Source organism: Culex quinquefasciatus, chromosome 3 (assembly GCF_015732765.1).
Source record: "Culex quinquefasciatus strain JHB chromosome 3, VPISU_Cqui_1.0_pri_paternal, whole genome shotgun sequence".
In the NCBI taxonomy this organism is placed as follows: Eukaryota; Metazoa; Arthropoda; class Insecta; order Diptera; family Culicidae; genus Culex; species Culex quinquefasciatus.
Window position 1 is genome coordinate 184,487,865 of NC_051863.1, and position 25,967 is coordinate 184,513,831.

At 35.3% G+C, this 25,967-nt stretch overlaps 1 protein-coding gene across 3 annotated transcripts in view; it reads right to left on the reverse strand.

Moving 5' to 3' along the window:
* LOC6041244 (mitogen-activated protein kinase kinase kinase 13) overlaps positions 1–17,488 on the reverse strand; it is a 77,044-nt gene extending 59,556 nt beyond the window's left edge. The window contains exons 1-3 of one of the 3 annotated variants that reach the window (XM_038258685.1): positions 17,212–17,488; positions 16,361–16,635; positions 36–861 (exon numbers count right to left, since the gene is read on the reverse strand). In XM_038258685.1, coding sequence (XP_038114613.1) covers positions 36–118 — 83 coding nt within the window. In that variant the 5' untranslated portion in view covers positions 119–861; positions 16,361–16,635; positions 17,212–17,488. Of the gene's footprint in view, positions 1–35; positions 862–928; positions 1,039–16,360; positions 16,636–17,127 lie in introns of those variants that run through there. The other 2 variants (XM_038258684.1, XM_038258686.1) reach the window with 2 other exon arrangements.
* Positions 17,489–25,967: the final 8,479 nt, after the last annotated feature.

The window sequence follows — 25,967 nt, forward strand, 5'->3', positions numbered from 1 at the left end:
AACAGATTTACAACAAAAAAAGCTCAAAAACTCACCTCTTCCTCAGATTGTCCGGCTCGTCCTGCGCCAGATCCGGCATGGACGTGCTCACCACGTTGCCAAGGTATTCGCGCGCCATCTTTCTCTGCTATTCCTGCTACTTCTGGCCGCCGTATCCGTAATCCAAACCCTCCGAGCCACCAAAATTAGCACACTTTTTTTTTCGTTGTTTGTTATTTCTAAACCTTAGATTTCAGATCTTGATTTGCGTTTTCTTCACTTCTCTTCACCGGTGGTGGTAATTTCTAGACATAAACACATTAATTCACTGGGTATCGACCGGGGGCGCCACCTTCGCGGTGGTCGTCGCGGGCTTGACCTTGGCCATTCGCCGTTGGCCACGCTGCTGCTGCTGCTGGAGATTGTTGCTCTTGAAGGTGCCACCGTTGACGTTGATGAAGCTGCCTCTTCTGCAGGGGCCGTCAATTGCTCCCATTTTCACTTTCAATCGAACGAGTCGGTTAGTTTAGATTTCTTCTTCGGCGAATTGCGAAGTGCACCCAAGTGCGCTCATCACAGACTCTTTTATTTTTTGAAAACATTCAAATCGATTGATTTTTATTTATTTTCATTTTTGCTTTATATTTTCCTTTAAATCACTTGCAGGCTGAACCTTTCTGCCATTGGCAGATCATAAAAAAAAGCACGTGCCCTGGCAACACTGCAATTTGAGCGGCGTGAAAAACGAAGATTTCCTTTTGCAATTTCCGTTGCCTCTTCTCTGCGATGGCCACTTTGCAACGATGGAATCGATTTTCGAACTCTTTCTTCTTAGACAAAAAAAAACACACGTGGACTGGCGTCACTTCAACCGATGAAAATCTGCAAAATAGAAGAAACAAAAGTTTGCCATTAATCTCCTTTTCTTTACCAAAATGCAGCAACGAACTATCTACGAATCCATCAATGAACCGAAATGGGAAGAGCTCCTGTGACCTGATCACTCTGGTCAGGATGTCCCTTTCTGGACGACTGAAATGCTGCTGCTACTGCTGTTTGGGGTTTTCCCAGCAAATTCTCGCAGAGTTTTCCCCCCCTCGTTCGGAGATCGGCAGGTCCTGCTCAATTATGTACAGCGTCGTAAAAGCGTAACAAGCGAGCAAAAAGTTGAAGTAATTCACCTAGCAGAAATTTAACCTTTCTTCGACATTTTTGTTTGATATTTCGAATCATTTTTGAAATCCTTAAATCTCTGTCTTCAAAATTAACTTAAATTGAAATGCTACTTTTAAAATTCCAACCCTTTTCACCCCTCAAACAGTAACAAAAGGGACTCTCTGCCCGTCGTGGAACGGTTTGGCACACGTATGGACGGGGGGGTTCTGGAGGCCAGCAGCGGTGTGGCACATGCGCACTCCGTGAAACGTTTCAGGATGGGGTGCTGGTGGCAGGAGTGATGAAATTTGCACCCTCGAGTGTGATGGCCAGTGGGAAGGACGCCGGCCACCACAGCCTGTGACACGGTGATTGTTGGCTATAGCGGGAACCATTTTTCGAAGGTGAAATCCTTGAAAGGAAAGTCAAGATTTTTGTACGCTGATAATTTGGTTATTTTTAAACGCGAGGGGGGTGGTGGTGCGCACACGTGAACTTGGAACGTGACCGTTTGAAGGGTAGTTTTGAGTGTTTAATGAGGGAAAAGCTTTTAAGAGTTAATGTTTTTGCAAAAAAAAAAAAAAAACAAAAAAAAAATGATAAATATCTCGTTGATTGTGTGTTTATATGTTATAGAATTTGTATCGAATTAGAATTTAAATGAGAAAATACTCGACACTCGGAAATTCCATTTTGTTTTTTTTTAAATTTCGTTCACCTTCAGAACCGGTTTGATGCATGGTGGATTTTGCATGTGAGAAGTTCTCTAGAATTTCGCAAAAATAATCCTGTTTTGATTTTCGTACTTTTTTATTTGTCCATCGTTTATTTATGTTCAACTAAGCCATGTTGCATTGTTAGTTTCTTCATACAAGTCTCCATTCAAATTTGAAGGCTGTCCATAGAAAAGTGCTATAAAAACATTAGAAAATCCGTACCTCAAGAAGTATTTTGTGATCGGTTTGGTGTTTTTGACAAAGTTGCAAGTTTTGACAAGAACTATAAAAAAATACAGTGTAGAAAAAATACATTTTTTTAAATAACTTTTTATTACAAAAAGGAGATTTAGAATAGGGTAATTCTCCGCCAACTCACACAGCAGTTGCCCCGACCCCTCTTCGATTTGCGTGAAACTTTGTCCTAAGGGGTAACTTTTGTCCCTGATCACGAATCCGAGGTCCGTTTTTTGATATCTCGTGACGGAGGGGCGGTGACCCCTTCCATTTTGCACATGCGAAAAGAGGTGTTTTTCATTAATTTGCAGCCTGAAACGGTGATGAGATAGAAATTTGGTGTCAAAGGGACTTTTATGTAAAATTAGACGCCCGATTTGATGGCGTAATCAAATTCCGAAAAACGTATTTTCATCGAAAAAACACTAAAAAGTTTTAAAATTCTCCCATTTTCCGTTACTCGACTGTAAAAATTTTGGAACATGTCATTTTATGGGAAATTTAATGTACTTTTCGAATCTACATTGTCCCAGAAGGGTCATTTTTCATTTAGAACAAAATTTTCATTTTAAAATTTCGTGTTTTCTAACTTTGCAGGGTTATTTTTAGAGTGTAACAATGTTCTACAAAGTTGTAGAGCAGACAATTACAAAAATTTTGATATATATACATAAGGGGTTTGCTTATAAACATCACAAGTTATCACGATTTTACGAAAAAAAGTTTTAAAAAAGTTGGTCGTCATCGATCATGGCCGTTCATGGTCACCCGCGACAGACACGGACGACGAAACAAAGAGAAACGCAAAAGTAACTTTTTCAAAACTTTTTTCGTAAAATCGCGATAACTTGTGATGTTTATAAGCAAACCCTAATGTCTATATATCAAAATTTTTGTAATTGTCTGCTCTACTTTGTAGAACATTGTTGTTAAAAATAACCCTGCAAAGTTAGAAAAAACAAATTTTAAAAAATGAAAAATGTTCTGAACAATGTAGATTCGAAAAGTACATTAAATTTCCCATAAAATGACATGTTCCAAAATTTTACAGTCGAGTAACGGAAAATGGGAGAATTTTAAAACTTTGTTTTTCGATGAAAATACGTTTTTTCGGAATTCTGAGTACGTCATCAAATCGGGCGTCTAATTTTACATAAAAGTCCCTTTGATGCCAAATTTCTATCTCATCGTTTCAGGCTGCAAATTATTGAAAAACACCTCTTTTTCGCATGTTCAAAATGGAGGGGTCGTACCGCTCCGTCACGAGATATCAAAACGGATCTCGGGTGATCAGCAAAAGTTACCAGGACAAAGTTTCACGCAAATCGAAGAGGGGTCGGGGCAACTTTTCGTGTGAGTTGGTAGAGAATTACCCAATAACTTTACCCCCTTCATTTTTTTTTATTTTTCATTTGTTTTAGTAATTTCGGAAAATATTAAAAATGCACATTAAAAAAAAATCATGTTTACACGTAAAATGGAATTCTAAATCGAAAAGTGCTTTTGTAAAATTTTGATAAAGAGCAATTCCAGCTCAAATTTCAAGGCTAACTTATGGAAAATGGGACGAGCTTTCCGGTAAAAATATTTACGAGACAGAAAAACCAAGTCTGTCATATAAAAAACGCCAAAAAACACCAAAAAACCTATTTTTTCAACATTTTTATTTTTAAAACCGCTGTATCTTTCCAAGGATTGGACTTAGGACAGTGGTCAATATCGAGACTTTTATGTAAAATTGTCTGGTGAATCGATTCCCACTATCGATTCTGAAAAAAATTTACGTTTAGACCACTTTTCAAAAAAACAGTTGTAGTAAATGATTTTTGTATTTTTTAAGAGAGACATACCATCCTACATTTTTCGTGAGCCTTTTTGTAAAATTTTAGGCTATTTCCTCAAAAATTTTGAGCGAAAAAAAATCGTGACATCACCATCAAATTTAATTTTTAAACTTAAAAACTTAAAAAACTGAAAAATCTTATTGAAGTGGCGTGTATTTTTGTTTCAGTGTATTTTTTCAGAAAGCCCGTCCAATTTCCTATAAGTTTGTCTTGGACCACTTTTTGATACGACACAACGGCTTCGAAATACAGTAATTTTTAAATTACAAAATACAAAAATATTTAAATACCTTACACCCTTCTCAAATGTTATTTTCGAGTAATATTGGCTCCATATACACAAAAATGGCTTATATAGGCCTAGGATAACATGTTTACAAAGTTTCATTGAAATCGGAGAGGGTCGGGTACAAAAGTGCCAGAAAAAATCCTGATTTGAGCTGGAATTGCTCTTTAGCAGACAAAAGTGCCATCTTTTGAACAATAAACGTATGACGAACGTTTTGATTTAGGCCAAGTTAAGCCGTTGCAATTATTTTTCAAAGTTTATGTCGTCACCCCTTCAAAGTCGGTCTGAATATCAGGGGGCAAAATTTTTTCTTCGAAAAACTTCAAAATTTTAATAAAAATTGAGGTTTTATCAACTGAAAACCAGTTAAAAGGCATTTTTCTGCGTTTATAATCATGTTTGAACTCTCTTGAAAACATTTTAAATTTTAATGAAATATAAATCCCACCAAAAGTTTTTTTTTGCGAAAAAAAATACATCGATATTTTGAAAACTAATGATTGGAAAGCAACTTGATGCGTGTAAAATAAATTTCAAAACACTTTTTTCATCCAAATGTTGAAACCTAGGCTTGTAATTTTAATTATTATATTTTTTTTTATTTTTTTGCCCCCCTCGACTTGTGGTAAAAAAAAACACAAAAATAAACAATTTTAGATGTACAATTTAATTCTTAATCGAAAAGTACTTTTGTAAAATTGTTATAAAGTGCACCGTTTTTTATGTCATAGCCATTTTTAGGTTAAATTGTACAACAAAATTGTCTTTGTTTATTTTTCAAAAATAGTTTCCATCCTTGTCCAGTCTAAAAAATATATATTTCAATGGAAATGTAAGTCTTGATTTCAAAATTCCTTAAGTATTTTTGATGTTGAGAAACTTTCACACAAGTTTCACTTTTTAACTGAAAATCTGATCAACGGTGTCCAAGATATCATCGACAACCAAAGGAACCAAACAATGGTTCAAAAAGCAAATTGTAGAGAATTTTCTCAGCTTTTCAAATAAATTGTTTTTTTTTTCTATGTTGAACAAAAGTGGACACTTTTTTTCAATTTAAAAAAAGAGAATTTTGTTGAATAATTTCACCTACAAATTGATATAACGCAAAAACTTGATATAACGCAAAAACTGTGCATTTTATCAAAATTATACAAAGCTGGAGTTTTTTTTAAAAAAGGTCCAATAAACCAAATTTTCAGTTTTTGCTTTTTGGGTGTTTTTCAATACCCCGTGACTCAAGACGGTTACAAAAACACCCAGAAAGCAAAAACCGGAAATTTGGTTTATTGGATCTTTTTAAAAAAAAAATCCAGAAAGGAAATTTTGGATTAAGAATTCAATTTTACACCAAAAAGTGATTTTCTGATTTTAATGTGGGCATTTTTGATACTTTCCAAAAAACATATTTAAACAAAATTCTAAGTTGGCCAAAAACAAAAGGTCTGTCATACCCAAAGCTAAAAAATTGGCATTTTGTGTCTACTGATCACAAGTGATTAAGTTAGGCCGGTATTTTTCAAAGTTTATGTCCCTCGGCTCTGACCAAAGTCAAGGGAGGGGGGGGGGCAAAAAAATAAAAAAATATAAAAATTGAAATTACAAGCCTAGGTTTCAACACTTGGATGAAAAAAGTTTTTTAAAATGCTTTTTACAGGCGTACAGTTGCTTTCCAATCATAAGTTTTGAAAATATCGAGGTATTGACGGATTTCTTTTCCCCCAAAAATTTTTTTTTGTGGAACTGTACATTGGTATTTCATGAAAATTCAAAATGTTTTCAAATGAGTTCAAACATGCTAAATGATTATTAACGCGGGAAAATGCATTTTAACTGGTTTTCAGCTGGTTAAACTTCAACTTTCATTAAAATTTTGAAGTTTTTCGAAAAAATATCATTTTTGCCCCCTGATTTTTCAGGCCAACTTTGAAGGGGGGGGCGACATAAACTTTGAAAAATATTTGCAACGGCCTTATTGCAATTGAAATTTATTTAAAAAATGGATTAATTTTCAACAACTTTTGACTATAAAAAACAGAACTTTTCAATAGTTAGGCTTTTTTTTATTTTGCATTTTTGTCATGTTTAATTTTTTTTAAAGTAAGTTTCAATCATGTTGTTATCATTAGCATTTGAGTTGTAAAAAAATGCGTTTAATCTGGGGCATAACATAAACTACCTCATATTATTTTTTTCTTTAAATATTGAGAAAGCTAACTAAAAACTTGACCCCTTACATTTTTTTTTATTTTTTACATTGGATGTAATAAAAACAAGTAAAATCGTCAAGCATTTAATTTTTATAAAAATAATATTTTTTCCTTTTTCAGCTAATTTTAAAATCAAATCCCGCCTAGTGGTAACGTTCGCTAGAAGAGGTTTGACTAGAAAATCATTAAAATAATTAAATGTTTTGCAGGAACTTTTTATATACAGTCCAGACTCGATTATCCGAAGCCTTTGGAAAAATTTCACTTCGGATAATCGAACCACAACAAAAAAACTTTTTTTTGCAATTCCGTCGTGAAACTACTTACTTTTCCTGTCATTCTTGAACGACGAAATAGCCTACTTTTCTGTACCAAAAATAACAGAATCGAATAGCAACACTTTGCTAAATAAATGCTGAAAAGTTCTACTTTTCAGCACTGAAGAAATGGGTGCTGAAAAGTTGAACTTTTCAGCACTTGTTTCGAAAAGTAAGACTTTTAAATTTTTTTTTGAAATCGAGAAAATAAAAAAAACTATTTTTTGGCTTATGATTAGATTATCCGAAGTCCCATACAATCCTTCGGATAATAAAACTTCAGAAAATCGAAACTTCGGATAATCGAGTCTGGACTGTCTAATGTTTTTAAGGTTGTTATATTGTTTGATATTCATTTAATAATTGAATTTGATTTTATTTTAAAATATCATGTTCATGAGATACAAAAAGAAATTATTTTTTCCAAAGGAAGGACTAAAACAAAAAAAAAACAAGTAAAAAAAATGCAGCAATGCCGAGAACAACCAAGGTTCCGAATCATTAAAATTCTGGCTTCCATCCTGCATGCATAACATGCATCCTCCCTTTTGCCTTTGCAAATAATTTTCACCCTTCCGTAACTCCACTGGAGTAGCAGCTGCCTCTGTGAAAGAAAAATTCTCGGAAAAACATCTCCATCGACATTCGCTAGCACCAAGCTCACAGAGGAGCTTAACGACTCCAGCGCGTCTTTGGCGTCGTCGAAGTCGTCGTCTCCGTCACCCCTTCTGGTTTCGCAATGGCGAAAATTTGCCACCAAAGTCGTCGTCGTCGAGGGCTGGAAGTCTGCCAGCAAGTCTCCGCCGCCGGGTTTGGAGCCGACATGATGACAGGGGTAGTTTGGAAAATGTTGCACGAAATGTGCAAAAATAATCTTTTTTTTTTGTAAAAAATACATTATTTTCTACTAAATTCAAAATATGAATTAGAAATTTATTGAAACCACATATTTAATGGCAATGAAGAAAATGACCCCTTGACGTTTCTGTTCAGAGATGCTCTTAATATGGCAGCTTTTGAATTTTTGGACTGCATCGCAATTTTAAGAACAATACCTATAAGAAGTTTTAGCTGAAAATGATATTTTTCTTTTCCAATATGAAAAAATCAATCAGGTTCTTTTAAGTCGTTGACCTTTAGTCTTCTTATAAAAATAGACACAAATACGTTAGCATCTTATCAAATATATTGACGAAAGCTATCTCTCACTAATTTTAATTAATTAATGAAACCAACCGCGATCCAGAAACAACATTACCATTATTTTCCTCCCCTTAGAAACAAAATCCACTTAATAAACTCCCCTCCCAAACATGGCTAAACTAAAAACCATATCGTCGTCAGGATAAGCTTCAACAAACACCCGTCGGTTTTCTACTACAGGGAGGTGAATTAACTTATGCCTCCGAACAAAGCGCGTGCACAACAACAAGGTGGTACACCTTTTATAAATTACCTGTCTATTTTACTTTCATTTTGCCGCGCGCACACAACCACACACACACACACACAGGGCACATGTGAGCGATTCTTTGTCACACTCCCCCGCGTAATGAATACTAAAAATAACAGATAAAAATTCTATTCGTAAAAAAATATTTTTTTTAAACTACTTGCACAATTTTACTCACGAATTGAATTTAATATCATCACTATTTTTTACTGTGTATCCAAAAACAAAACAAAAACTACCCTCACCACACACACACTGCCATAATAAAAACAAGCATTACCCTCGGCCGACAGGGCACATTGTGGCTTATCAAGCGTGCGTGTGTGAAAGATAATTAAAAATTAAAATATTACCATTAATTTGACCGTCAACGCCGACGACGTCAACGCATGCTTGTTTTTGGGTTTCCTTCTATTTTGGGGTAGTTTTGCGTGCAATTTTACTCTGTTTGTTTGTTTTGCTCTAGTAAAGGTAACGGTGTTTCTGTGTGACGAACGACCAACTGACGTACGAAATGGTTGATGCAAAACTTATTTTTCTCTCATAGTTTGCATGTTTTAGAATTAGACTGTATTATTAACTTAAAAGTGATGAAAATGCAAACGGGACAGTACAGTGGTCTTGACTTGTAACTATCATTCGAAAATAAAATGTACTGCAGTTAAATATATTTGAAAAGAACAAATAAAGTTTCATAATTAATGTTTTCAAACGTAAGTTTTAGGTGAGCAAAAAAGAGTGTAGCGTCTATATTGTAAATCTATGATTTACATAATTAAGGAGTTATATACTTATTCACCGGGACCGTGGTGTACAGGTTAGCGTGATTGCCTCTCACCCAGTCGGCCTGGGTTCGATCCCAGAAGGTCCCGGTGGCATATTTTGAGACGAGATTTGTCTGATCACGCCTTCCGTCGGACGGGAAGTAAATGTTGGCCCCGGACTAACCTAAAAAAAAAGGTTAGGTCGTTAGCTCAGTCCAGGTGTAGGAGTCGTCTCCCTGGGTCCTGTCCTGGTGGAGTCGCTGATAGGCAGTTGGACTAACAATCCAAAGGTCGTCAGTTCGAATCCCGGGGTGGATGGAAGCTAAGGTATAAAAAGTGGTTTGCAATTGCCTCAACAATTAAGCCTTCGGATGCCTAGTTTCGAGTAGGAATCTCGCAATCGAGAACGCCAAGGCAATGCTGTAGAACGAATAATTTGATTTTGATTTTTGATACTTATACAGCAATTCCTCACGAAAACAGCATGGAAAAAAACAAAAGTCCTCGGATCGGGCTCAAAATTTGTCTGGGGGTTTCCTGGCCGAAATAATTAGACCAGTATTTTTTTGTATGGCCATTTGGGTGACCTACGCCATGTTAGGGTGGTCTGAAAATGGCCATTTTCGTCGATTTTCGCAAAAACCACTTTTTTCGAAAAATCATAACTCCTCGCCATTTTAACCGATTTCAATTGTCTTATACGCAAATGAAAGGTGACAAGTTGGCCTTTCAAAGAAAAATAGTAAGAAGTTTCAAAAATCTAGCCTAACATATGAAAAGGGCGTATGAAACTTTAAAATGCCGTTTTGACGGTGTCTGGACCAAAGAGCCTATGTCTGAAAATATTTTTATCGGATTCCCCGGATATTTTTACATAACATACTAAAAAATGGGAGGAGTTCATTAACAGGATTCCGAGATATGATTTTTTGAAAATAAAATCCGTGTTTTTTGACGCGCCGCGCGCAAAAACCGGAGAATGACGAAATTTGCAAAAAATCAACTTTTTTCACTTAATCTGCGATAATTTTAAAATTTCAGCAATGACCTATAGATGTTTGGGTACCAAAATTTTCGTAATTAAAAGACGCAACTTTTGGTACCCAGACATGTATAGGTCATCGCTGAAATTTTAAAGCTATCGCAGTTTTCATATAAAACACAAAAATATTTTTATCTTTTTTAAAAACTAGTTTTTTGAAAATCGACCTTCGTCATGCACACAGGACCGGTTTAACGAGTTTTCACCGAAATTTTGAGCCAATTTGGTCAAGGCAGTGTTAAGATATCGTGGCACCCGTTTTTTGAAACTGCTAACCTCAAATAGCTTTATCTCGGCAATGATACAACCAAATGAGTGCTCACAACAACCTCTGACTTTTTTGTCGATTTACATGTATGTAAAATCCAGATGCGATCTCCAAATCCTCGATTAGCCTTAGTTGTTTTTTTACCGATTTCGGCATTTTCCTGTTTTTCAGTTTTTAATTCCAAAAAATCATATCTCGGAAACGTACGGTTCGACATCGCCATTTTTTTATATATTATGTGAAAATTTCCGAGGAATCCGATAGGCTCTTTGGTCCAGACACGGTCAAACGGCATTTTAAGTTTTATACGACTTTTTCAAATGTTAAGCTAGATTTTTGAAACTTCTTACTATTTTTCTCAAATGGCCAAACTTATCACTAAGGCGAGTGATTTTTCACGGCAAAAAATCGAAATTACGCGGCGTGTTAGTTTTTGAAACCATGGATTTCACGGCAATTTCACGGCACTCTAAAATCTGCTTAAAATAATCATAAAAATGATCTGTTTAGGTATAATTATGTACAACAAAGTGTCTGAAAAAGTAAGCTAAAAAGTTCAAGATACAAATAAAAATATATTTATTTACGATAAAATATTTTGCTTCAATTTTTTGAAATTATGCAGCTTTTTAAATTTTACTGAAATTTTATAAATTGATTTTGCTCAAATATCTCTAAAAGAATTTTTGCATTCAAACAAAAGCTAGACCAATTTCATTTGTAGTATTTTTTACATTTATTAATAAATTTCAGAAAATTATGTTACCATACAAAATGCTATTTCAGTATGTCGATGCTTGTGTGCTCTCTTATACTAACTGACATTTTGGTGGTTACGAGAAAATCGATTTTTTAACTTTGAATTACTGTTTCTGGGAAACTATGCGACAAACAATTGTCCTAATAATTTTAAAGTATGCTCCTGACATAATTTAAAAACATGGTAAAATATGAAAACTTTTGAAATGCAAAAAAAAAATTGGCAGAGAAATTACGAAAAAAAATCATGCTTGCAATTAGCACAAGTGTGTCTTGAACAGTGATTTGTATGAGTTAGCACAAACGTGCACAGGGCGAATTTTGCAGTTGAGCTAAAATGCTTCTTCGATGGCAGAGTCGTGTATACTTCCAACGTGGCACTTGGTACAAAAGTGCGTAGAGTCATTTTATTGTAAAAATAGTAGTTATTTGTTGTTTCAATGTTTTTGCGCAGTAACTTTGAATTGTTGCTAGCTTGGGAACATTTTTCTCAACAATACTTTTTTAATAGACTTGTTTATCAATTAATGTATTGTGAAAATTGCAATTTATGAGAGCAACTACCGTTAAAACTTGATTTTTATGAAGAAAAACTTAGTGAAGTGTGAGGATTCATAAATATAAGTATGATAATCCATGAAATAGCTTCAATAAGACCAACTATGACGAAAACCGAATAGTTCTACGCTTACAAACAGAAGAAAATGATTTTGTAAAAACTTTGAGCTAGTTTATTTTATTTCCATCATGTCATACGACCTTTTAAGAAATGCAAGATATCCAGGACACAAACCATAGAACTGTTATGGTAGATTGCAGTTAGAACAAGTGTGTCTCTTGCAATGAATTCTTAGTTTGTATCGGATAGAACAAAAGTGCTCCAACAAAAATCAATACTTAGTCTTTGAACATGGACGACCGCTACAGTTGTGCTAGGTGTGCACAACTACGTGAATGATGTTGTTACGTGTTTTTTTGGTTTGGACGGTCCCTGCAGTTGTGCTAAGTTTGCACAACTTCTTGAAGGGTGTTTGAGTTGGATATTTGGGTTAGGTTGAGTGTGCCGTTGGATAGTGGATGTTGTTGTTACGTAGTTTTTTTGATTGGACGACCCCTGTAGTTGTGCTAAGTGTGCACAACTACTTAAAATTGATTTAAATTGGATTTTTGAGTTAGGCTAACTGTGATATTGGTTAGTGGCTGATTTTGTTACGTAGTTTTTTGGATTGAACGACCCCTGCAGTTGTGCTAAATGTGCACAACAAGAGTTCCCAAATGAACCGGTTAGGCTAGGTTCACCTATTGCTTCGGCTTAAACCTCCTTTGTGGTTCAATCCTGGTTCAGTGAACCATGAACCATTCGTTACACCGCAACATTCGTTACACCGCAACATTCGTTACACCGTAGTATGGATACACCGTAATATTCTTTACAACGCATCATTCGTTACACCGTAACATTCGTTACACCGTAACATTCGTTACACCGTAACATTCGTTACACCGTAACATTCGTTACACCGTAACATTCGTTACACCGTAAAATTCGTTACACCGTATCATTCGTTACACCATAACATTCGTTACACCGTAGTGTGGTTACACCGTAACATTCGTTACACCGTAACATTCGTCACACCGCATCATTCGTTACACCGTAACATTCATTACACCGTAACATTCGTTACACTGTAAAATTCGTTACACCGTATCATTCGTTACACCGTAACAATCGTTACACCGTAACAATCGTTACACCGTAGTGTGGTTACACCGTAACATTCGTCACACCGCATCATTCGTTACACCGTAACATTCATTACACCGTATAATTCGTTACACCGTAACATTCGTTACACCGTAACATTCGTTATACCGTATCATTCGTTACACCGTAACATTCATTACACCGTATCATTCGTTACACCGTAACATTCATTACACCGTAACATTCGTTACACCGTAACATTCGTTACACCGTAACATTCGTTACACCGTAACATTCGTTACACCGTAACATTCATCACACCGCATCATTCGTTACACCGTAACATTCATTACACCGTATAAATCGTTACACCGTAACATTCGTTACACCGTATCATTCGTTACACCGTAACATTCGTTACACCGTAACATTCGTTACACCGTAACATTCGTTACACCGTAACATTCGCTACACCGTAACATTCGCTACACCGTAACATTCGTTACACCGTAACATTCGTTACACCGCAGTATGGTTACACCGTAGTATGGTTACACCTTAAAATTGTTATACCACAACATTCGTTGCATCGTAGCATTTTTTACACCGTGACATTCGTTACACCGTAATACACCGCAATTAAAGCATTTGTTAAGCCGTTGTGCACACTTAGCACAACTGCAGGAGTCATCCATTAAAACTACGTAACAATAAAATCCACTAATAATTCTCACACTTAGCCTAACCCAAATATCCAATTTAAAACATTGTTAAGTCGTTGTGCACACTTAGAACAACTGCAGGGGTCGTCCAATCCAAAAACTACGTAACAATAACATCCACCTACCAATGTCATACTTAGGGGTCATCCAATTTAAAAAAAAAACTCTGCCGCTAAATAACTGTTTGACACACTTCGTCTAACTTACAACTTCTTCACGTATCCAAATGTGCACACTTGTGCTAATTGCCTTCAAAATAGTGCTCCATAATATTGCTCAAACTAGTAAGGACACCTGGCAATTTACCATAATATTATAGTGTAATCGTATTTTTATGGATTTGCGTGTTTTCAAAAGGTCAAGTCATGATGAAAAATAAGAGAGCACATCCATGATGCGTTCGAAAATGTCAGTTAGTACAAATGGTTGCAGGGCGATATCTTCGCGTAGGAAACGAATTTTTCAGATCTCTTAGAAGCGTTTTGCAGGGAATTTAATTAGATAAAAGATGTCATCATTAACTCATTTTGGCCCAAAAGTCAGTTAGTACATCAGAGCACAGAGGCATCGATGTATTGTATTTGAAACCAAGTGACGAAAAAACTTCATTTGTAATCAAATATAAAAAAAAATCTCTTTCTCATTTATCTCACATAATATGCAATTGCTCAACCATATTTTAATTAATTTTACAACTCATTTTTTCTTTTTTTTCGGTTTAGGCTTTTTTCAAATGGAATTGCTGTGGATTTAAAAATGAGACCAAAATAACGTTTTTAGAGCAAGTAGTTCCTAAGTAACTCACACAACTACATTACTACATTTTTACATCTCTTTTGTAAAAAAGGTAAAAATCCGCAAAAATTCAAAAAAGTGGATAGAAAAATACGTAAAACAATGTATTGAAAAAAAAAGGATTTTTCTGGGGTCAACCTTGGCTGTGTTGTTAACTAGTACTTCCTACTTTTAATCCCAAAATAAGCAAACAATTATTGTTTTGTTCTGGGATATGTTCTGACATTTTTTTTGTTACTTCAAAGCTATTGGTTTGAGTTCAGGCCGTTTCCAATATTTTTAAAAGTTAATCTCCCTCAAGTCTGGTCGATGACGAAGGAGGGCAAATATAAAAATAATGCTTTAAAAAAATATACATATTTTTCGTGAAAAAAAAACTATTTGTTATACTATACAGTATAAAGCACATAGAAATATCACAAAAAAAGTATTTAAAAAAAATGATTATCAACGCTGAATTATGCATTTTAAACTGTCTTCAGTTTATTGTATGCACATTTCCATTAACATTTTGAAGTTTATATGAAAACAAAAATTTGCCCCCTTGATTTTTCGGCCCGATTATTGTAGAACAAAAGTTGGCCAAAATAACCTTCTAAACACAACAAACATAAAAGTTTACGAAAAAATATATTTTGGGCAGCAAAGGGTTATTTCAAAAAGAAAAAAGTGAAGAATCGAAAAACAAAGAACCAAGCGAATAAAAGTAACTCTGAATCATCAATTTTGAACTCATGATTTGTTTTCTGAAGTCTGATATTTTTTTTCCAATCGGCCGAAAGAAACTTTTTAGAGAACACTACACCATAATTTAGTGATAGTTCAAAATGTTATATTTTCATAACATTTGTTTGGGATTGTTTTCAATTTAATGCATTTATATTTCCATAAAAATCTTGAAGTTTTTTTGGAAAACATTTCGTTGTAACGGACATTATGTTTTTTCATAGAAAGTTTCCAGTTTTAAATCACTATCCACAAAATTTAGGGTTTATTTGTCCTTAAAACCATATAAAGCCGATGCAAATATTTTTTTAAGTTTATGACCGTTGATAGGGCGTTTAAAAAACTGGAGTGTATTTTTCACAAATTTTAATTCCTTTTTTTCTTAAGGGTGTTCAGAAAATTCGTTGGCCGGTGTTGTTTATGACTATCTGCAAAATATAGTTTGAATCGGAAAGTACCTACTGTTGCAACTGATTTCGAATAGAAATCCAAGAATCCTTAACTGTTTAACTGTAGTAATTGTTAACTGCTTGATTTTTTTCAAATTTAGGCCGATGCAAATATTTTTCAAAGTTTTTGTCCCTCGGCTCGGGCCTGGTTCGAGGGGGGGGGGGGGGGTGGCAAAAAAATAAAAAAATAAAAATATTGAAATAACAAGCCATACTTACAACATTTGCACGGAAAAGTTGTTTTAAAATGCATTTTACACTAGTTCAGTTGTTTTGCAATCATTAGTTTTCAAAAAATGTAAAATTTGACGAAATCCAAAAATTTTGCGAAAAAAAAACTTTTTGCGATAATAAACATCGAAAATTTTCAAAAATTCAAATGATTTTTAAATCAACCAAAACATGCTAAAAATGATTCTAAGCGCAGGGGAATGCATTCAAAATTAATTTCAACTGATTGCACTTAAATTTTCATTGAAGTATTAGAGTTTTAAAAAAAATATTTTTGCCCCTGATTTTGAGCCAACTTTGAAGGGGGGACAAAACTTAAAATAAAATTTGTATCAGCCTTATTCAAATATTTATTGATTTCCAGTCAATGCATTGCGCAACCTGAAAATAGAACTTTTTTAGCCCTAAAAAGAGCCGCTTAAAAATAGCGCAATGATGCACGAACTTGGTACTAGCCCAAGTGCCCGCAGTCTTTGCACGTGGGCTGCAACCACACCAGCAGTTCTACAACCACCCAGGTGTGCGTACCCAAGCCACCCTCCTTAGTCTTGGTCCACCACTGCCCGTGGACTTTGACTCGGCGAATAAGTTTCTATAAGGTTGTATTTATTTATTTTTAAACATTTGTAAACATAGATTTTTTGCATGCAAAAAACAACATTAAAATTAAAAAAGGAAACAGAAATAAACTCTTACCTTACACGCGATCCAAGTGGCACAACGTTCGTTGTTTTTGTTGCTGCTTTCGGCCCTTTTGCAAGATTCTTCCGTGCGGTATTTGCACCAGTGCCGTTGAGTTTATTGTTTCTGTTGTTCTCCACCTCACTTAATCCATCCGATACGCGGTCGTTTAATATTCCTTTTTCGCTCTCTCACTTCACGTTAATTCACTTTTATCGTTATGACCTATTCACAAGTCGGGACACTTTTGTGTTTTCTTTTATTCTCTTTATGTTGCCGTCGTGTATTTTCTGATGGGGTCATAAAAATCGATAGATTATTATTTTCTTACGGTCATTCAGCTTCAGTGAACATTACAAGTAGGTTTTGTTTCACATCAGCTTCTCACAGTAGGCTTTTCCAGAACACTTGCGACATACACAGACACACAAACTCATGCACTTTCCCTTTGGAAAACGACCGAAAAATCGATACCAACACACACCGCTTGCTCTTTTGGGGATTACAATTTGGCTCGTTTGTTTTGCTGCTAAATTGTACAACTTTCAACCTTTTTCTCTTCTCTTCTTCTTCTTGTTTCAAACCCCCCAGCAGCAAGCAACCTTCGCACGATTGCGAAATTGTTAAATTGCTGCGTTTTTCACTTTTTATTATGATTTGCGCTCACCACTCACACACAGACACACACTCGTGCATGCAACCAAAGCTATGCAACGCAACATCCACCAAAATTAGCAACAACAACAACAACTACAGCAACCCCCCGTTGTGGTGGCCACTACCTCTCTTCAGTAGGCCATGGTTGAGAAGATCGTCGCCGCCGCCGCCGCCAAGATGGCCGCACTTTACGCACTAACGCAACTCACACGTGAATAACACTAATTATGTCGCGAGACCCTTTGCAACGCACACTAGGACCAAACTGAACGCACTGTAAAGTGCCGAAAGTCACTTTATTTGGGTATTTTTTATGCAAACATTGCAGGGGTTATAGACGAGCCCTTTAAAATTTGCCACCCCTCTCTCTGCCTTTCAATTGAAGGGATGTGAAGAGAGCGCGCGCACGCGTTGCGACGGTGTGTTCGTGGTCGATTCTTGCAAACCCGGTCCGTTCCGCGAGCGATTTGAATGAGAACTGAGCCAACAAACGCTCTGCGGATGGTGCCGGAGTCCACACGGTCCGGCGGTATCCAAAGCGTCCACAATCTTCTTTATCCGTGTTCTCTCTTCACTTTACACTTTGGTGTGGGCTCAACCGAAGTGGTGTTCTCTCCCTTGCTCTCTCGTTGAATGGACTGTCTGTTTGAACGTGTGTGTGATTCGGAGAGGGAGGCATAATTTTTGTATCCTCTTGTTTTTTGTTTTGGACGCCGCACAAGACTCACACACCCACCTTGCGGAACATCGCAACATAAAAGAGGGTCGAGGAGCGTAATGGGGTGGTTCTGCATAACAATAATATTTTCAGGTGTTTTTTATCTATAATTACAGCGTTTTTTTTAAAGGTCCTATAAGTTATTGTCTTTCGTATGTTTATAGAACCTTAAAAAAAACTCTAGAATTGAATAAAGGTTAATAAATCTAGAAAAAAGAAGATAATATCACTATTTAGGCCGTTGCAAATATTTTTTGAAGTTTATGTCCCTCGACTCTGCCAAAGTCGAGGGGGAGGCAAACAAATGAAAAAATGTTAAAATTTAAATTACAAGCCATGGTTTTATCATTTGAATGAAAAAAAGTGTTTTTGAATGCATTTTACACCTGCCTTGCAAGCTTTAGGTTTTAGGCGATTTTTTTGTAGACTACTTTTGGCATGCTATTGACAAATTATCATAAAAGTGTTCCGAATTTGTGGGTGTTCCGAATTTGTGGGATGACTGTACTGTACAACGGAATTTCACAAAAAAATATTGTTGATCGATTTCAAATATGCTAAATAAGATTTTAAACGTAGAAAAATGCTTAGAAAAAAAAGACCTGTTTTTCCATTAAAATTTTGAGATCTATTGAATTTTTTTGCCCCCTGATTCATTAGACCGTTTATTTTTCGAGTGATTTTATAGCCTTCCCTCATTGAGGTGAGGAAGGCAAAATCAATTTGAGAAAATTAAAAAAATAACGTTTCGTACCATTTAAAAGCCCAAAAAAGGCAAATTCTCAAAACATTCTAACGTAAGGGAGAAAAGGCTTCAAATTGTTCTCTTTTGATCTAAATGTGTGGGAATTTCTACGATTGTTAAAAAAATGCAATGAAACAATGTTTGAAACTTATTTGTAGATGAAGTCCTAAGGCCTTGGAAAAAATGCACTTCGGATAAGGCTAGTATAAATTTTAAGTTATGTTTTTGTCCCTCAGCTCTGGTAAAAACCGAGGAAAGGGGGCAAAAAAATGGAAAACTAATTTAAAGAAAAAAAAAATCTAAAATCAATCATTATAAACAGAAAATTTGCAAAAAGTGTAAGGAGCCCTACTTGATGAAAAATACAAAAATAAACGGTTCACAATGTGATTGAAAAAGTTTACAATCAACAATACAAGTTTTTAAAAATGAAAACATGTTTAAATTTTTAGCATTTTTTTGCCGCCTTATTTTTTAGGAAAATTTTGAAGAAAGGTTGGGGGGGAGGGGCAAAAACTTGAAGTACTTTTTTCATTAAAATAACTCAAAAGAAAATATCTCAATACAAATTTCAACATGAAATAACTTAAGATATTCGATAGCAAAATTATTTTTTACGCATGAGGTTTTCAAAATTATTTTTCCTATTTCTGCCATAAAAAAACTTGATTTCAAATTTCAAGCGCAATGTGCACGAAATTACTTTCAAAAATTTTGCGAATATCAGTTTGGCCGTTGTAAATTCTTTTTTTTTGCAAAAAATAAAATTTTCGTCAATGCTCAGATATTTTGAAAACTAAACAACCGTATTTTATTAAAAATTTAAAAATAAACGTCATACAATTTAAATGAATTTTTGTTTTCTGCAATATTTTTTCGCCCCCTGATGTTTGGAGATGTTTTGAAGGGGAATGGTCAAAAACTTGAAATAAAATTGAAATTTAAATAAAAATAAATGATTTAAAATGTTATTTAAAAAACAGGTATGTATTTTTTTTAAATGCCGAAGTATTTTAATTACTAACACATTTTTTACTGGTTTCATCTATATTTGATATTTTTCTTTTTTCTGGTTATGTTTAAATTTTAATTTGTAATGCGTTTTTATTTTATTTATGTCATAAAAAACATAACTTTAATCAATTAAGTTACATTTTAAGAACCACCACAGCCAACCCCTCCCGTCTTCATTCCTCCATTCATCTATGCCTTCCCCTCTCCAAGAAGTGTGAGCTGCGACTGTGTTGGTATGTGCATAGGAACGACATGAAAACGAAACCCACATCAAACATGAATTTCAACTCTTCGCTCTCTCTCTTGTTGGCTGGTTGTGAGAATGTGTTGTAAGGGTGACAGAAATGAATGAAACAGGTAGATTTTTGGATATGAGATGTTTTTCTGTCATGGATAACGAAGTCAATTTGAATGGTGCGTTAATCCAAAAAAAAATTTGCATAGTTTAGGTAAATCATGTTAGAAAAGTTCACTGTTTTGTGGGAAATCTTATCCGAAATATTTCATATTTCAGCAAACAGAAAAATTACCAAATTCTAAAAAGACTTATTTGGTAAAATTCAGAAAATGCTTTTTTATTCTCAAAAAATATTTCTGGAGTTTTTTTTTTTTTGAAAAGGTCCAATAAACCAAATTTCCAGTTTTTGCTTTTTGGGTGTTTTTGAAACCGCCTTGAGTCAGGGGTATTAAAAAACACCCAAAAAGTAGAAGGCAACAACCGGCACATGCTGATTCCTTTTGGTTCTGAAATTTGTTAAATTGAATTTAATACAGAATATTATATAATGATGATCAATTTTCTTCGAAAATGATAAACGGCTTACCCTTAAAAAAAAACTCCAGATTTGATGTCGATTGAACTCAAAGCAAAGCAAAGTATTCATCTTTTCAATTTTTGTTTTAACTTATCTTTTTCAAAATTAGATTTGAGCATTGATTATTCTGGTGATCTATGAAATCAATACTAAAAAATCCTGTTCCATGTATAAACATACAACATAACAAATAATAACTGTTTAAAAGAAAACAAGTTAACGAACAGGTAGACTATCAGATCACGCGTGGTATAATTAGTCCCGTTGAACTCCACAGATCGTCAAGCGATGAGTCACCACTCCGGCCCGGGAAAGATGTTTGTCGATCTTCACCCCACCCTGTCGTCTTCCCTCTTCAACTTTCGAATCATTAAAAAAATGTTCTGTTCGTATCGGAACGACCGTCCGATCTTCAAACGCGTTCCTAGCCAGTGAAAGCATTCAAGTCACTTGCGCAAACGCATTTGTTGTGTGTGGTTCGGTGCGTGTAACTCAAGAAGATCCCTTTTCAACGTTAAACGCTGGAAGGGGTCTTTTGGAAGCTAAAAGCTTTTTGGTTATTTTAGGACGCACCTGAACAAAGAAAATTATACTTTTTTTCTCTCTCTCGAAAGAAGCGATCAAAACGAAATCCCAAACTTTTAAATTTCCAAGAAGGGCCCAGATTTCTTCACTCTCAACAACATCGAAAATACGCAGCAGCGTTCAAGTCTCTCGTGGTGTTTACAGAGCATACACGGCGGAGACACACCGCCGAAAAACGCCAAGAAGTCTTTGCCTTTCGGCAAGCAAACCCGCATTTCGAGCTTCTTTGCCCTCCTCTTGTTCTCTGGAACTGGACCAACGATGGGTGTGTATAATTATGCAACGCACCACACCACACCGGGAAGAGGAGTAAGAAGAATGCGATCTTCTTTTTTTTGCTTTTAAGAACCTGATCATTTAAAACGTTAAGAGATGACTCATCGACGCACGGGATTCGACGACGGGGAAATTAGGTTCTCGACAGGAACAAAAAGTAAAAGGTAAACAGCGGGAGAGCTAGTGTTTGAGTAAAAAAAGTTACGGGAAAAATGACTTGGTATCTACTGATGAACTGAGCAAAGAAAGCTAGTTTTTTTGTGTTTGTATCGATTCGGTTAGGTTGTAGGATATACATTATACAACCAGCCGGACAACAATTCATGAAAATAAATCTTTGGAGTGACGGCATTTTTTATTACGTTGCCACTGCATGATTTCATTTTGGTGCAATGCATAAATAGAAAACCAAATTTTGATTAATTAAATTCTAAATAAAAGTAACACACAATTTCTTACAGACTTTATTATTTATAAAATTTAATTAAAAAAATCATGGCTTGCAAATGAAATTCTCACCCAAATTGGAACAATTTATTTACATTCCATAATATCTTTATTTATGTCGTCCTGCAATAAGCAAGAGCTATTCACAGTTTTGAATGCTGCAGACATTATGATTATCTAAAATAAACTGTGAGATGAAGTTTTCAGAAGTGGTGGTAAGTTAAATACGAAAAAAAAATTGAATTAAATCAAGGTTCTTTCATTTTATAATTTTTCCAAATCGTTTTCAAAACATTGACACCACAAATTAAAAAAAAAATGTATTCTGCCGCTTTAATTCCGGGAATTTCCGAGAAATGATTTAAATTTTCCGGAAAACGGGAAATATTTTTTAAGGGGAATACCGAAAATTCTAGGGATTTTTTCCCGGAACGGAAAATTGGACGCTCCAACTTTTAAGCATAATTTTTCAAAGTTCTAACCTCAAAGTATTACACTCAACCCCCGGTGGTTGGTCACTTTTTCGTTTGACACTTTTTAAGTTTGTACCCCGTTGCACAGTGGGCGAAATGGAACCCAAAATCGGACTTAATTGAACGCGGCTGGTTCCCTGGTATGAATAATACTGTTTCTAATGTAAAAAAATCCGGAGAATCGATTGGTGATGGTTTCATCCACCGCACGAAACGGCAAAGGGTCCATTTTGCCCCAATTCCCCATTTTTTCACATTTTTTCTTGAAAATCGGTCTGTATTTAGAGCGGAGGCTTTATGCGGCCTTCCAAAATGCACTTAACTTATGTGAAAATGTCCCAGGAATCCAGTAAAAATAACCACTTGCACCGCAAAAATCACCTAGGGTCCATTTAACCCCAATTCCGCTATAAAAGCATTTTTGGCCGTTTTCAAATGTTAGGTCAGATTTTAAAATCTGAAAATATTTTATCGTAAAGATCAGACAATTTTACATAAGAATGACGATTTGCACTTGATAGTTTGACACATTTATGTTGATAAAAATAAAATGTATGTGAAAGGCAGTTTATTCTGCGTTTGGGAAAATTGGCCCAAAAGTGATTCTTCAATCATTTTATTTAGTTTAATTTCTATATCAACATAAATGTGTCAAACTTTCAAGTGCAAATCGTCATTCTTATGTAAAATTGTCTGATCTTTACAATAAAAATATTTTCAGATTTTTAAAATCTGACCTAACATTTGAAAACGGCCAAAAATGCTTTTATAGCGGAATTGGAGTTAAATGGACCCTAGATGATTTTTGCGGTGCAAGTAGTTATTTTTACTGGATTCCTGGGACATTTTCACATAAGTTAAGTGCATTTTGGAAGGCCGCATAAAGCCTCCGCTCTAAATACAGACCGATTTTCAAGAAAAAATGTGAAAAATGGGGAATTGGGGCAAAATGGACCCTTTGCCGTTTCGTGCGGTGGATGAAACCATCACCAATCGATTCCCCGGATTTTTTTACATTAGAAACAGTATTATTCATACCAGGGAACCAGCCGCGTTCAATTAAGTCCGATTTTGGTTTCCATCTCGCCTACTGTGCGTTGGTTGGTCAAAGTCAAATAAAAAGTAGAGAACTGTCACTTTTTACACGGCGCTTACTATCAAAACAAACGTTTGGTGGTGTATGTGAACTCCGTGGAAAAGGGGTGTCAAACTAAAAAATGACCCCGTTCGTTTGACAACAGTTGGTGTCAAACCTTCGGGGTTTGAGTGTACAACACGTCTTATACATCAATAAAGTTACTATAATTTTATTTTTCAAACCAGCGATTAATTTCGCATTTTTTCTATACTTTTAAGTCTTTTACCGACTTAAAAATTCATTACAGTCCAGACTCGATTATCGGAAGCAGAGCTGAAAATGTCAGGGGTCCTGATGCGAAAATCGGCGACGCATACACGATTTTTTCAGATTTATTCACTGAACCGCAAAACCGTGACATAAACAAACCCGACTCAGTCGTGAGTGCCCTAGCTCACTGAGCAGCTGCAATGCGAGGCAGTAGTCGACCAACGCTCATTCGACGTTGCACGCACACACATAAAGAAACAAGTTTTTACACAAAAAGTTGGTATTTATGCGTGGAAATGTAATTTTGAATATAAGTTATGGTTGTTTTAAGTGTTTTGTACAGTCTAGAACCATTCAATTGTTTAAAAATAGTCAAAACAGTGTTTAGAGAGGATTTTACGAGTCAGTCATACGACACGAATTGAGTGAATGTAACTCATTTTTTCACGTCTCTCATTCTCCAGCAGCCGACCGGCACGAGTCAGGCGGCAGTGGTTGAACGGACACAGTAGGCTTACAGTCAGATGCTAGCAGTGAACTGACATTTTGGTTTACTTCATGTGTACGCTGGGTTGGAAACATTTTGCAGGCCTGATAGGAAGTTTCGATTATCCGTAGTTCGATTATCCGTCGGTTTGTAAAGGACTTCGTATAATCGAATCACGAACAAAATATTTTTTTTCATGTTTTTCCTTTTCTTGTTTTAAACATCAAATTCGAGTTCTACGACACCATTTTTGAATAGTTGGTTGTTTATTAAATAATATGCATTTTTGTTTTTAATATATTGTTACCACCATATTGGTCGCCATCTTGGATTTTTAAAATTTTAAATCACTTTAGCGTTGTGTACTGCCGTGCTACGCATAATTGTCCCATGTCATTTTTGGTCGATCCTAACTTTTTGTCGTTTTAAGGTTTGGTTTGACGTTTACTTTTCGAAAAACACATAAAATCTAGTACTTTGTTCGGAAACTCATTGAAAACAACACCAAGTATGTTTGTCCCATCGTTGTACTTCCGCACATAATTGTTCCACCAAGTATTTTCTTTCACGAAAACATCAGTTTTAGTAACTATTGTGTCTTGTTTACCTATTGTATAGCAAGAGGTTTACAACTGGGATAACTGGGATGATTAGGGACATATGGGGTGAATAGGGACCCACGGGACAATTATGCGTAGAACGGCAGTGTAGGGGATCGACAATCAAAATTCGGATAATCGAGTCTGGAATATATTCGCAATTCGCAATTTTCAGTGTAAGAACGGGCCTTGACCGATCTTATGCACCAGGTTCCCAACGAACACGCACTGCCCTTACACCTACATCTCACCCTTACTCTGAGTCAGTACGAGCAACACGCTAGAACACGCTTTGAGTGTTCGTGCCAGGCATGCACACCTTCTTTTCCGGTTACGCATTTTAACTCGGCCGGGGGTGGTACATTACGTAGGGTTTGATGCAAGTATAAGCGCCTAACCATTTAAAGTGTGCCTATCAACTTTCATTAAAGCAAAAACTGTTTCATTTTTAGTTTGAGTTCAAAAACTAATTGTTATTTACTGTGTATTGTTTTCTCCTGAAATCTTCTCTAGTCGTGTTTATCTGTTGCTATTTATTTTTTCGCGGTGTTTTGTTACAATATTTTGATCCTAAGCATTTTAAAAAAGTTTTTCAAAAGTACAATAGTAATATTTGTGTTATTCCTTTAATCATTTCATAAATTTAGTAAGGGCTCGAACCTCACTTGCTTAAGAAAAAGGTGAAGTTTCAAAACAATGGGCAGTGAAGGAAATATACTATGTAGGGGAGAGTGGGGAGACTTGATCCCCGGGGACACTTGATCCCAAGCCTGTATCTCGTCAGCATGTGGGTAAAACAATTAGCTTTGTTCTAGAAAGTTGTGCGAAATTAACTAAAACTCATTGTAGAAAACAAAGAAAAAAATTAAAAAATGTTTAGATTCAGTTACACACATTTTTCTAAAACGAGCTGCAAAAAACTTCCAAGAGATTTTTTTTTCTTTGTATTGATATGTATAGAAAACACTCAAAAATTCTTCAAAAAAATATTGTTTACACATGAATTGTTTGATAAACTTATCAACTCAAAAACCCTTACGCATTTGATGTTAAATTTATCGTCATACTATTTTTACAATCAATTGTTTGAAAAAGTGCGTTTAGGGAGACTTGATCCCTGCATTTTTACAGTCACTGGAATCAGCCTCAAGAGTAATTAATTGAGCTGGATTTTCATACATAGTTTCCTTTAGTATAGTTGAACATAACTTACTGCAGTTTGAACCATTTTTCAAAAGTTTCGTAAACAAAAATTTGCAGCTTTTGTAAACATGCTTAATTTTGGTCTAAAAATAATATTTTAAGTTTTTAAATATTTAACATAATAAACTTGTTATATTTTGAACACAAACGTACAGGTTTTATGTGAAATTGCTGTAACTTATAGAAAATTAAAAGTTTGGATGAATAAGAAACATTTTGCTTAAGATTTCTTCAAAATGTTGAAAGGGGATCAAG